A 13,353-nucleotide genomic window follows, 5' to 3' on the forward strand; every position below is an offset into this window, starting at 1 on the left:
AAAGAGGGCATGGTGAAGGGAGTGCACTTGTTTTTAGTTTAGGCCATGAACCCAGAGAAGGAAAAACAAGCACAACATCACTTTTAACATTTATTGGAGTATACAAAGTGCTTTGTGTACCATTCAGTTCCACAGCTGAACTTTAATAGAAAAGAAAATCAAACCGCTAACAAAAACCATAATGTTTTTTAAAATAAAATAGAAATGACATACATAGCATGCAAGTAAGCACATGGCTAGGCTTGAACTCCTCAAGGTAGAGGTTGTGGTCCACTTTGGGCCTTCTAGAATAACAGACACATTTAGAATGTGGCACAGCGACCCCCCGCCCTCACCAACAGTACATGAATGGAATTAGTAGCATAAAGCTCGGTCTGCAAGCAAAGGAAGACTACCGTAATTCCTCTAATAGTAACCGGGTCTCAAATACAAGCCGGGTCTCTATTAATGGCCGGGTGCGCTGTTGAGCTAAGCAATTATAAGCCGGCCTCCTAATACAAGCCGGGTTACTAATATACTGAGCTGCATACTGAGCTAGTTACTTGATTTCACTTTGAAAACGTTGAAATGACCAGTGACCACCTGTAATTGCACTGTTTACTATTTCATACAGTACTTGGTTTCAATAAATGAACCCAGTACATTTTACTGGGTTCAAACTGACACAAAATGTTGATTTATTCATTATGATCCGTTTGAAAATTTTAAATATAGGCCTCCCTCTTATACAGGCCTCCTCCTAATACAAGCCTGGTACCCGCTACAGTTGAAACAAATACAAGCCGGGGTTACTATTAGAGGAATTACGGTATATGGACGATAATAGGACTGACCCTTCTTAGTCGACTAATCTGTCACTAGTTTCTTAGCAGACTAATATCTTAGTCGACTTATCTGTCACTATAGTTTCTTAGCAGACTAATATCTTAGTTGACTAATCTGTCACTATAGTTTCTTTTAGTTGATCTTTATTGGTTATTGATCGTTAATTACTGCAAAACGGTCAAGCACACGTCATAATATCCACAAAATAATATACTTTGGTTTTTAATAAGCACCAGATTTAACATGTCTGCATGACACCATCCACAGCGGAAGGACAATAAATTTAAACATTAAATCAACTGTTGTATTTAGTCAACCAAATCCTGCTGCTAAAGACGCGGTTTCAACTTGACAGCATGAACGTCGTAACGGATCAGAGTATATTTCCTGTTGCAATGTTCGCCATCAGAGCTAACCGGAAATAAACAGGGGTTTGAGCTGTTCCCTAGCAACAGTTACACGGAAACACCTACAGACAGTTTCAAAGTGACACACATTTTATTTCCCGTTTTAACTAATGCAATAGTTGACAGGAAATGACAAGAGTTCTGGTGAAAGCGTGTAAATAATGTCTTTAGGCGAAACACCCTCTATATGAAGATCCACCAGGGTTGATTAAGAGACGTCCGTTATTAAATATCAGTACATCCAGCACAAGCACTTATTATCAAGCACACAAAGTGGTATTTTACATCAAGTAATTTTCGCATTGTTGTGAACATAAATACTTATTTTTTCCTTTTTGGTTACAAATGTACAATAAATACAAAAATACTAACCTGTGACCTTCATTGGTACCTTGAAGGTCATTTATTTTTCACCGTTTTAATGCACTACTGAACCAAGGGCTCGCCCTGACGACGCCTCCATATCGGACACAACTTAACGTTGTAGCAGGAATGGGGAATAAGATGGTAAAAGCATGGTAGAACGCACAGGTAGAAACACTACTGAATATGAATAACGCTCCTAGGCAAAACAGGGATTTATTTTGGATAGGATTTACTGTGTGATGAGTGCTCTCTGCATGAGAGCTGGTGAACCGGTGACCCGGCAGCACGTCCTTCATTTTAGGAGTTGCCAAACTGTGGCTTGGGATGCAGTGACAGTGGAGAGGTCTCTCATATAGGAACGTGGCTACCGGTCCGGTACACCAGGCCAGACGGAATAGGGAGTGCTGATCCGATATCCACTGATCAGGGACTATACGCTACAGGATCCCTCCGGATCACGGACCAGATCTACCTTAAAAATCCATTTCTATCATATTCATAAGGCCCGTCAACGTGGGATGGCTGACCCAGTGTTGGCCGATTTTTTTTTTTATTTAGATCGAATAAGGTCATGAGGACTAGTCCTGTGAACTGACCCCAGATCTGCAGTGGGACTCCGGGAAGCTTTGTGAATAGCGGCCCTCCTCACTATGAATATGACAGCCAGCTAGTACAGAGCAACACAGTAGCTATAGATCACAGAAAATACATCTGATTATATTGGCTCTGTAGTATCCATGTACCCGACAACAACCTGTGTGTTCCCAACCGTACTGTGTGGCTTCACCTGGTTTTGCTGCTCTCTAATCTCTCGTCCGGCAAAAATCTACCTAGAGACAGATCAGACCAGATTAACACCTCTATAGTCAGTCCACATCGACTGTACTCGCTTTAAAAACACGAGCATGGGTCATAGGTCACAGGTCCACACACACTCTCCCTCTCCAGAGCCAACAGGCCTGAGGTATAATGCTGAAATTAGACTATTGGAGCCAAGCCACAAATCAAATAAAAACTCAACTACCCCAGAGGGGAACCAAAGCCTTATATCGGCGACGGTAACAGGTTCTTAACATAATTCAGGAGGAAATGTGTAGAACAATGCTGTTCTCCAGCATCTGAACACCAAAAACATCCACTGTTCTGTAAACGGAGCCGGATTGTTGTCCATTTTATTATCATTAGGTGTATCTGGTTAGTTAGGTAGATGTGTTATTAAGTGAATCTGGTAGTTATGTGAATCTGGTAGTTAGGTGGATCTGTTATTAGGTGAATCTGGTAGTTAGAGGCAAGACCACCTAGTGTAATTTAATTTAGTGTACGTTGCTAAGTTTTCATTTTGTCTCTATGCAACGGTTCTGAGGGGAAGTGATCTCATGGTAGTCACTTTTTGGTCAAGCTGCAAAGCCACAACTCATAACCTTCACCTTAAGGTTGTTTATACACACATATCCCTTATCTTAACCACTCTCACTACCTACAAATTAAAGAAACAAATGGAATGGCATGTGGCATCTAGCAGTATTAGGAAATTGGCTAAGGTACGATATGACGATACACTATCCAACTGCGAGTAGTTTCCTTAAGACAGTAAGAATTTACGAAGGTGCCGAGGATAGAATGGCAGTTCTAGGAAGTCAGAGTGCAATGTTTGTTGCCAACGCCTTCCGCACAGAGCTATAGTGGAACACAAACATTTTGACACTGCAAAATAGCCAGTGGTCTCTGGACTAGGCAGACGGGGTAAAACTGTAGTCCACATCAGAACCACACGCCCAGCCAGTGTGCGGGAGACTGCATTGAGAAGGGTTTTCTCAACAGTGAACAAAGAGCAGCTCTGTTGTATTGGACCGATTAGCCTGAACACCCAAACAAAAAGGAGGAATTGACCCATCTCAAACCCCATCTTGATCGAGAAAAGAGAGGGCAGGGTTTGAGATAAGTCATTTTTCAGTTCACATCTGACATCATTCTATGAGAAAATCCAAGGCAGATTCCTTTACATTTTCATGAACATCTGAAAATGAACCTAGATGTGTACAGATGGTAAGACATTATATTCAACAATTTCATAATATGCGATTCATGGACACAAGGTTTGATAACTGGATATAGACTATCACACACAACTCCAGTGTATATCCATCTGTATGTTTGATTTCTATGTCATGCTAGCAGTAAACATTACAAACAAACTTTTTTTTCCATTGTATTCAACAAGTAAAGCCTTAAGTCCTGAAAACACGGAGCAGGGCGTCTCAACGCCTTTCAGCTTCATTTACGCTTTTTAATCAAATGTAAAATTTAACTGAACCGGTCCATTATTTAAGAACAGACATACCATATTGTGGAAAATGTGATGTACATGTTGACCGAGGTGGTACAGTCTCTTTTTCAAGAATCTCTCAAGCCCCCTCCGTCTTATCAATAGTTTATTTGCATTCGGGGATGTTACACACACACACACACAGTCAGTCAAGCTTTACATTCACTTCAATCGATACACAGAATAGTGACAAGAGAATATGCCTACATGCTCAGCAGAACCCCCCCACCTCCCTGCAGTGTAAACCATAACCCCCCTGCCCCATTATACTGCATCAAACACGTCGCCTGCCCAAATTAAACACTGCAATAAACATACGACTGCCAAGCACCCTACATTTGATTTTTATTTATAAATGTTGTATATATATTGTTCTTAGTGTGTTGTTTTTGTCTTCCTTGTGGGAGTACCAAGCGCCAGGCCAAATTCATTGTACATCATTTTACTTGACGAATAAGCCGTTGTGTTCATGAATCAACCGATGTAGCTCGCAAACCCATCCAGCGCACTACGCTAAGCCCCATGCCTGAGAGGTAGCGTGCAGGCTGCCTGGTCCCCTAATGGCTTCTGTGCGAAACACACAAGCTACGATGATCGTGTTTCTATCCCAGGACATAGTGATATTTGGAATTGGGGTGGGTAACTGGTGGCCTGGGGACCAGATGGGGGGCCCTCGTACCCCTTAAGAGAGGCCCCTGCAGCATCAGTTCTCCTAAATTAGGTAGCCATTATTGTTTACCACAAGCTTACGGTAATACCATATAGCAGTTAAAGATGCCCATGAGATTTTCAGTCATTTGAAACTAAGACTGTGTCCATTCTAGTGCATATTTCACTTTATATTAGGTACCGGTATGTATGTTTCTCAGTTACACGCACGCACGCAAGCACACTTGCACATGCCGACCCTTTTGAAATGACAAGCAGGTTTCTGTGGCCCCCGCCACCACTCCTATCCCTGATCTAACACATATGGCTCGCATCGCATGTCAAGACAAGAAAAACAGCCATTGTAGGTGTGGTGTGTTAGTCTATACTTCCTCACAAAGACATGTTGGGTGAATAAAAAATAAAAAAAAGTAACAGAGCTTTGTTGATCCGATAGACAAGGAGACAATTCCAGGAAGATGTTGGACATCATGGGAGCCACATGGTCACTTTTGTTTTTGCCCACAACGATCCGCCATTTCAAGTGAGACAACATTGTGTGACGACTTGTATGCTCTTCTTGCGGTATGGAGCCTCATCACACACACACTCAATACACTAATGGTCTGTCCGTGTCATGTTCGAGAGCTGGGGTCCTCAGGGCTCCCACTTGCTCCGCCACCGCAGTCCTAAGCAGCCCCTCTGGGTCCGACAGGGCGCAGTAGAGGGTGTAGCCCAGCTCGTCCACCTCCAGCTCCGTGAGCTCGCAGAACAGGTCCACTCTGGGGCTGAGGGCGCAGGGCAGCCTCCCGGCCTCCAGGTGTCCCACCAGCACACGCAGCAGCTGGAGGAAGCGATCGGCCAGCGCCTCCTGGGTCCAGTCGCCTTCCTTCTCGCTCAGCAGCAGGATGCAGTTGGTGAGTTGGCTGGCGTTGAGGCGGCTGAGGGCGGGGTTGAGCTTGCACACGGCCTTGACCACCTTTAGGCAGGTGCAGCGGCAGCCCCCGTCCTCCTGGTCCAGGGCGCGGAGCCTCGCCGTCTCCGCCACGCGGAAGCTCTGCCGCCACAGGTTCTCGTGGCGCTCGGCGGCCAGCCGGTGCGGCTTGGCGATCAGCGAGGTTCCGTCCTCCATCACCAGCAACGGCAGGAAGTCCACGTACAGCCGGCGGTCCGTCTCGTACTGAACCTCCAGGGTCAGCGTCTCCGAGGGAACCACAGGGCGAATAACGTAGTCCAGGACGCTCCCTATGGCGGGCCAGTTGATGGAGCCGGCCACCAGCTTGTCGAACACCTCCAGGACCGACTTGGGGGAGAGGTAGCCCCCCACCATGCAGCGGTCCCAGTAGCTGCTGCCCCGGGGGAAGTACTCCAGGTTCTCCCTGCGGACCAGCCAGAACCCCGGGACGTTCATGATGGTCTCCTCCCCGGGGATGGACGACCACAGGTTCTTCTCCAGGATCAGAGGCACCATCAACTGGGCGTGGTCCGCTGTCACAACCTTTAGGAGGGGGAGGGAAGGGAAAGAGAGCTGGAGGTCACACTCATCTTCTCCCCATACAGTAAGCTGTCAAAATATAATAACAACAACAACAGAGAATGCCCTGTCACCCCAGGTTCCACAGAGAAGAGCCAGTGACCGAGAATGCCCCGTCACCCCAGGTTCCACAGAGAGGGGGCAGCAACAGAGAATGTCCCGTCACCCAAGGTTCAGCGATTGGTCCGGGGGCCGGTTGACAGGAGGTTGGCCCTCCCGGCGCCTCAGGTCAATATGCTCAAAAGATATTCTTGTTATGTGATACCAGATCTATGATCATCTCTCTGAACCGCTGCCATTATCTACAACCTACAGACCCTTTTCACAGCATTTTGACATGTCATAATAATAATAATAATAATAATAAACTTTCATACAAGAATGGCAGCCCAAAGTGCTTCACGGAGCAGTGATGTAGACACAAAATAGACAGGCATAAACTGAGCAGAGAATTTATATTAAAAGCTCCTGGAAAGGTTAGATTTGTCATTAAAATCTATGGAATTTTTTTTATTTTATTTTTATTTTTGTATCACAGGTGTAAGCATACATAGAATTGTAACCATGGACATAGAACCTACGACTATCTACATCTACGGTTCACGTCTGTTTGATATCAAAAAGCTCCAGACTGACCGTGAAGCATCATCTCTTCCCCTCCCAAGTGGTTTCCACGTCGCCCACTCACCTGCAGGTCGTCGTACAGACTCCCACTCAGGTACATCTCCCTGAGGGGCATGTCGGGCAGCTTTGCGTGCAGGAAGACCCGGAGCTCGGCGCAGATGTCCAGCGCTGCCCTCCTGGCCGTGGCCTGCTCGTCCGCCGGGATGTTCACGTTCCCCCGGTAGAACTCCCAGAGGTTCTCCAGCAGTGACAGACGCATCCGGGCGCGGGCCATGTCCGTCTCCACAGTGGCTCCAGCGCTGGCCCGACCCACCGCCCGCCGCAGGCAGTCTGAGGAGGGAGTCAAGAGTTAAGATGGGCTGCATGGAAATATCTTAAAGCATCTTAAACAATGCAGAATTATTTTGCACACAATCTCACAACAGTTTTGCATGTTATTGAGAGTAAATGAGTTTGAAGATGGCCACCAGTGATGTCATCTGGGACATTGAATCCTTGTGTTGTGTTAATTACAGCTCAATGAAATGATAAGGTAGCAGTCCCTATAAGACAAGGTTGTTATTTTTCAATCTACATTTCATTGAACTGTAATTAATACAACACAAGGAGTCAATGTCCCAATGACATCACTGAGTTTTTGGATGTATGTGAAATTATGTGATAATAAATCTGCATTGTTTTTTGGTAAGTCCTTAAGAGTCTCAATTATTTTCTACCTTCAAAAACTCCACACCCCCTTTTCTTGATCCTCCAAATCACAGCTCTTGCTTCCCTTGGACAAGCTTTAAAGCAACAGTTGCAATTGGAGGATCAAGAAATGAGGGTGGGGCTTGAGATGGGTCCATTGAACCCTTGCACTGAAGAACCGTATCACTCTGGGTTTTGACATCGTCAAGTCGATCCAAATCACTTGGAATGTGAATGTAATATATCACCAGAAAGTACTCTACGGCTCTAGTGTCTTTAATAAAGAATGACCATAATGCTTTAACTTACCATATCTAGATAATAAAGTACTCAACCTCTATTGTCTAAACTAAGAATGAACACAACGGTCTAACTTACCATCTTTAGATAAAAGTGTTCGAACAAAGAGTCATATGGTCCTTCGCCTGAGGTACTAAAATTGTCCTAAATTTATCATCACAATTTCCTTCAATGTGTTTTGCGAAGGTGTTTAAATCTGTCACCTAATAAAAACTCTACAACACACATAGGATGTGTGGGGTTTAGGGTTCATTATGGGTGTAACGGTACGTGTATTCATCCCACAACGTCGTGGTTGGGTCGGTGCAGCCATACGAAGAATGACCTAATGGAGACAGTACAGACGTTCTGATCCACACTCCAATCCAGAAGGTGGCAATAAAGCACCTAAACACCGTTAGCCAAAACTGCCATTAGGGAACAAGAACAGCAGAAGACGACGCACCAAAACGAGATGAAGCAGGCGCTTTCATGTCGACTATGGAGAGTGCACATGAGACACAGGGGCTAGAAGACCCGCCTCAGCTGTGGGGAAATGTTGAGTTTCCAGTGACTATGGCGGCGATGGAGAGCCGAGTAGTGTTGTTCAGGTTGTATGGTACATCAGTGTTGTTCAGGTTGTCGTCAGTGGTGTTCAGGTTGTACGGTACGTCAGTGTTGTTCAGGTTGTCGTCAGTGTTGTTCAGGTTGTACAGTACGTCAGTGTTGTTCAGGTCGTATGGTACGTCAGTGGAAACACATCGAACATGCTAATGCATATGAGATGACTAATCACCAGTGCCAATCACCAGAGGCAACAAAACAGGACAACAACAACAACTACGTAACCCTGCTGCTTTTAAGCCTCTAGATACTAAAGCAGACAGGACCAAAACCATTACATTTGAAACTGGACTTGAAGTCTTTATTCGTAGCACACATTGCAACGTAGTAATGCAGCGAACACACACATGCGATGGGCGACACATAGGAACACGCGGATTTTTGGGGGGGGGGGGTCGCCGATAAAATTTTGTCTCTGAGCTTGACCCATCCCGTCGTCCTTCCCCCCCAAGGGCAGCCGGGAGCAGACATAGGTTGTGGCCTGGGGGCGCACCCAGGACCATTCCAAGTGCTCCTGTCCATCTTCGTCAGGGACACGACAACGATCTGGTCTGCATGTTTTTCTTTTTTTGGGGGGGGGGGGGGGGCTTGCGAGCACGGAGTGAACATGCAAACTCCACACAGAAAGGCCTGGGAGATACCCCTACAGTAAGTATAACTTCCACTACTGTCAGATGAAAAGAAACCTAGCCTTATGCATTTGGGATTTTTGTTGCTTTTCCCCCGTTGTACTGAACCGTGACCCCAAAACTGAGGTACGTACCGAACCGTGGCTTCTGTGTACCGTTACACCCCTACCTATTATATAAATGTACTAAGAGAAACTACTCCAGCTACTTCAGTGGGTTACTACTGGTGGCTACGATGACTAACTACTACAACAGTCACTCAAGAGTCAACACCCACTGTAGAGGAAGGAGAGAACAGAGCAGAAGACTCCAGCAAAGAGGTCTGTCAACAACAGAAAGGAACAAAGGAAAAAAACACAACATAAAGGTTAGGAGCGACAGTAGGCCCAGGCATCTCAAGAACTCAACTGAAAACACAGGAAACATATGAACGAGACATGGTTCACATAGTATTTGGATAGAATATTTTCTATTTGTTTAACCTGCTTGGTGGCTGGAGTTTGTATGGAGGGGGGGAAGACTGTGTTTGAGGCAGATTACCTTCTTCTACAAGGTGAGTGGGGGCAATTGACTGTTCTGTCATGTATATCGCCACCTAATGGCTACAGACTTATTCTATAATGAGGTGAATGATCCCCATCACTCTTTCCACTAAGTGGTGGTAATGTGTCAAGTTCAGTGTTCCAACCACCACTCCATCTCAAAATGAGGAAGGAGCAGAGTTCTTTGATTATCAGTAGCTAGCGTTAGCTTGGTAGCCGTCATTAGTTCTGAGTTTTATTTGTTTTCCTTCTTCAAGTTCAGGTTGTGTTCAACTATAAAAAGGAGTTGAAATCTCCACCACTCAGACAGACCATACTAGACTCTTATAAAATACTCATTGAAACCGCCACCACTCTGAGACAGACCATACTACATTTAGCTGAATACTCTTATAAAGGGTTGTTTAAAGCTCCAGCACTCTGAGACAGACCATACTACAATTAGCTGAATAGACTTATTATAAAGGGTTGTTGAAACCTCCACCACTCTGAGACAGACCATACTCAGAATGGTTGTAAATAAACACCAAGGATTATGTGAAAATACCATTTGATCCTAGTCTGTCAGGAACAAGCAGCTATAGTTCAGAAGTGTTCCATAAAATATACTAAATCGTAACTCAAGATATTTGAAGCCATAAATAAAAACAGTGGGCTCAAAATCTTACTATGAATATAAAGAAGAATGTTTTCCCTCACCTGGTTCAAAGGAGTGTGAGGAGGTGGGCAGATGCTGTAGTGACCTGCTGGTGGTAGACTTCATGTCGTGGCTCAGGACCCGCGGCGAGGAGCCCATCCAGCTAGGCTCCTCCCAGCTCCTCCTCCCCCCCGACGGCTCCATCTTGGTGGGGCTGGCAGGAGCACTTATGGCACGATCATACATCTAAAAACAGCACAGACACAAACATCCTGTTGTAGGGGCTTGTATAGGACCCGGTGTGAGAAGCCATCGTCTTCACACGTCACAATAGAGATTACAGCAAGGTTACAGCAGAGATTACAGCATGTAGAGACACTAATAATCAGCACTGTGGATACCTGCTCATAAACTAGATACATTGTATCATTAGGGGGTTACCTCAGAAGGGCAGCTATAGCCTTAAGTTTAAAGAAGCCACTTGTGATCAAAACATTACCAGCTCAAACCCCTGAAAATAAACTGACAAGGCAACCATCATGATCAATGTCACCCCTCTGCCTTTTCAATACATTTCCCAAGATAGTCTTTGCTCTGTTGCCTCCATGCGGGAAGAAACTATCGCGTCTCGTTCGTTAAAGGAGATACTTCTGGTATAGCGAGAAGGGCGACTTAAGCGTGTCTCACCAGACCATTTAAGAACAGAGCAGCGAATGAGAGTGGTGTGTTGAAGCGCTGGTGGTCTCAATTTGTTTTACACACATTCCAGAACATGGTTAATTAATAGAAAATATAGCACATTAGAGTATAAAAAGGTTAAGCCTGGCCCCCCGTCTTCCCACTATAAGAAGCCTAGGTGAAGATACATATACTGCTACTTACTCTTTTGACTGCTAGTGTGGCGATACCAAGCATGGCAGCTCCTCCCACACCTAGGACCAGCTTGGCATTGGAGAGCATGAAGTCAATGGCCGTGCCAATCCCATTGTCATCCTTCTTCCCTTTGCGATCTCCATTCACCCCTGCCATCCTTTGTCTGAGGATGGGCAGAGACATACAGTACATGTACAGAAGGAAGACAGTGAGAGGATGGACAGAGACATACAGCAGATGGACAGAAGGAAGATGGTGAGAGGATGGACAGAGACATACAGCAGATGGACAGAAGGAAGATGGTGAGAGGATGGACAGAGACATACAGCAGATGGACAGAAGGAAGATGGTGAGAGGATGGACAGAGACATACAGCAGATGGACAGAAGGAAGACCGTGAGATGATGGACAGAGAGACAAAGAGACATGCATACATTCATCAGCGTCATGGAATGTTTACTGATGATCACATCACTCTAGAAACCGCACCTGATGTTATTATTGACTGACTTGACTGGTCTCGTATTAAAGGTTTAAAACAAGTCGATACAAATGACCTGTGAGATCTGCGCCTCCCCTTCAGCAGAGGAACAATGTCCCTTCTTCTCAATGTTAAGACCTCCCCTAGACCTCCTGAATGACATGGTATAATTTGCCCTTTGATTGGCACTCTCTCTTAATACTGTAGATTATTTGCCATTACTCCAGTCTGAGGAAGAACTGTGGAGTGCCATTTTCTCAATTTCAAGACAGTGGTTGGCATCTATATCTATATTAGCCATTTTAACAACCCACCTGAAAAACAAGATATGTGCTCCAAGTGACCTTTAAACCCTTCCTCCTACACCAGCCCGCCCAATTGGCTGTTGAGGAAGAACTGTCCCCTCCTCAGCGCGTCCTCCTTTTCTCCGTGCGCCGTCAGGGTCTGGCAGCGGCGGAACTCACGGGCCACGGCACGGCGGTAGTAGTTGCGGTCGGTGTACTGAAGGTGGCACCCTGCGCGAAGCAGCGCACGGTACAGCTCCAGCACCGCACTGCGAGACCAGACGCCCATCAGGGAAAACGCATGGAGAGGGAGGAGACACCCTGGAACCTGGGGGAGGGAGGGGGGAGGATAGGAAAAATGGGACAGGGATGGATGAAGACAGATAGAAGGTCAGGACAGTGGACACAGGGAATACAACTATTTGGTCTGGATCATCATCATCTTTGTTTTACGTCCCTATTTTCCCACTACAGTGAGGCTGGAGGGGCGATGACTCCACGCCACTGGGCACGGTTTTGTGACTTATCTACATTTATCTACATGATGGAGGAACAGACTATTCTCATTAAATGGATTGCATTTATGTAGGCTAGTGTGGTGAAACTAGCCGAAGCGATTAAATTACTCAGACCTGGTTAATACAATTTATTAACTCAATCAAAGTATCAATACAAAATACTATAGTCAGAGTTAGGATGGATGACTCTCACCGAGGCGTTTAGCTAGAACACCACTGGAAGAGAGATCCTTCACCGGATCTTCAAACATACAAAACCGGAAGGGGTGGGGGCCACAGGAATACACGACGTATAGGGGTGTTGTGACATTTTGGGGACATAATGGAAAGGTGGGGAGGGTTTATTGGGGTTATGAGGGGTGGGGGTAGGAAGAAAACAACTGCTCATCAGGAGCAATTCGGGAGGAGGACTGCTCTACCCCATGAGCCACGTCACCCTATTCACCCTACCCTTTTCAATCACCCTCATTAAGAGACAATGTGACACTACATGAGTTTTTCCGTTACATTCAAGAACCATGTAAATGGCAGGTACAACCAACATCATTAGGTTTATTTACATGACTGCCCATTGGCCAGTGAGTGAGCAACCTGTCCTTATGGTTCATTGATCAAATGCTTCTCTACTCTTGAAGCCAACAGCCCCCCCCCCCCCCCACACACACACAATCCCACGAGGATAATTAACTATGGTTGTGATTAAATTAATCAGCCATTTCAGCCTCTAACGAGTAAAATCTGTTTTCATTATCACCATCATATAAATCCATTTGCGACCTGTCACAAAACTATTTGATCTGCTTGGGTTACGCTGAGATCATCATGATAACATTACGCACTAGTTGCAAAAACATGGTTACAGTTGAGCTAACTGTAGCAATCGAGCTAATTAGGCAGCTTGAACAACCGCTTTGGTTCAGTAGCTACTTTCGCATTTCTATGATCATAGCCGCTGTAAGGCCAACAACGTCCCACGACACGAAGGTAAACGGGTCAATTGTCTTTATAAAAAATGTCTGTCTCAATGAAAACTATAGAGATAAAAGTCAGAGATCACTTGACGAGTAAG

General features: G+C 45.4%; 1 protein-coding gene across 2 annotated transcripts; it reads right to left on the bottom strand.

Moving 5' to 3' along the window:
• Positions 1-127: 127 nt before the first annotated feature.
• Positions 128-11,956, bottom strand: mief1 (mitochondrial elongation factor 1). 2 transcript variants are annotated; one of them, XM_084329468.1, is made up of 5 exons: positions 11,827-11,956; positions 11,011-11,164; positions 10,191-10,374; positions 6,795-7,060; positions 128-6,070 (listed from the first exon to the last, which is right to left on the bottom strand). In XM_084329468.1, the coding sequence occupies exons 2-5, from the start codon at positions 11,155-11,157 to the stop codon at positions 5,183-5,185; spliced, it is 1,485 nt and encodes a 494-aa protein (XP_084185594.1). In that variant the 5' UTR covers positions 11,158-11,164; positions 11,827-11,956; the 3' UTR covers positions 128-5,182. The 2 variants fall into 2 exon arrangements, with proteins under 2 accessions (XP_084185594.1, XP_084185593.1); XM_084329467.1 differs by having other exon boundaries at positions 11,797-11,935.
• Between the last annotated feature and the right edge of the window lie 1,397 nt (positions 11,957-13,353).

The sequence above is a fragment of the Notolepis coatsorum genome (genome assembly GCF_963971535.1).
Source record: "Notolepis coatsorum genome assembly, chromosome: 14".
Taxonomy (NCBI): Eukaryota; Metazoa; Chordata; class Actinopteri; order Aulopiformes; family Paralepididae; genus Notolepis; species Notolepis coatsorum.

What these genes read in the sequence shown, in the direction of transcription:
- mief1 (XM_084329468.1), bottom strand. Translation starts at nt 11,157, where the DNA reads ATGGCAGGGGTGAATGGAGATCGCAAAGGGAAGAAGGATGACAATGGG. An exon ending in CTCACACTCCTTTGAACCAG is followed by an intron (nt 7,061 to 10,190) that starts GTGAGGGAAAAC and finishes CTCCCTCCTCAG; the next exon opens with ACTGCCTGCGGCGGGCGGTG. An exon ending in GTCTGTACGACGACCTGCAG is followed by an intron (nt 6,071 to 6,794) that starts GTGAGTGGGCGA and finishes CCCCTCCTAAAG; the next exon opens with GTTGTGACAGCGGACCACGC.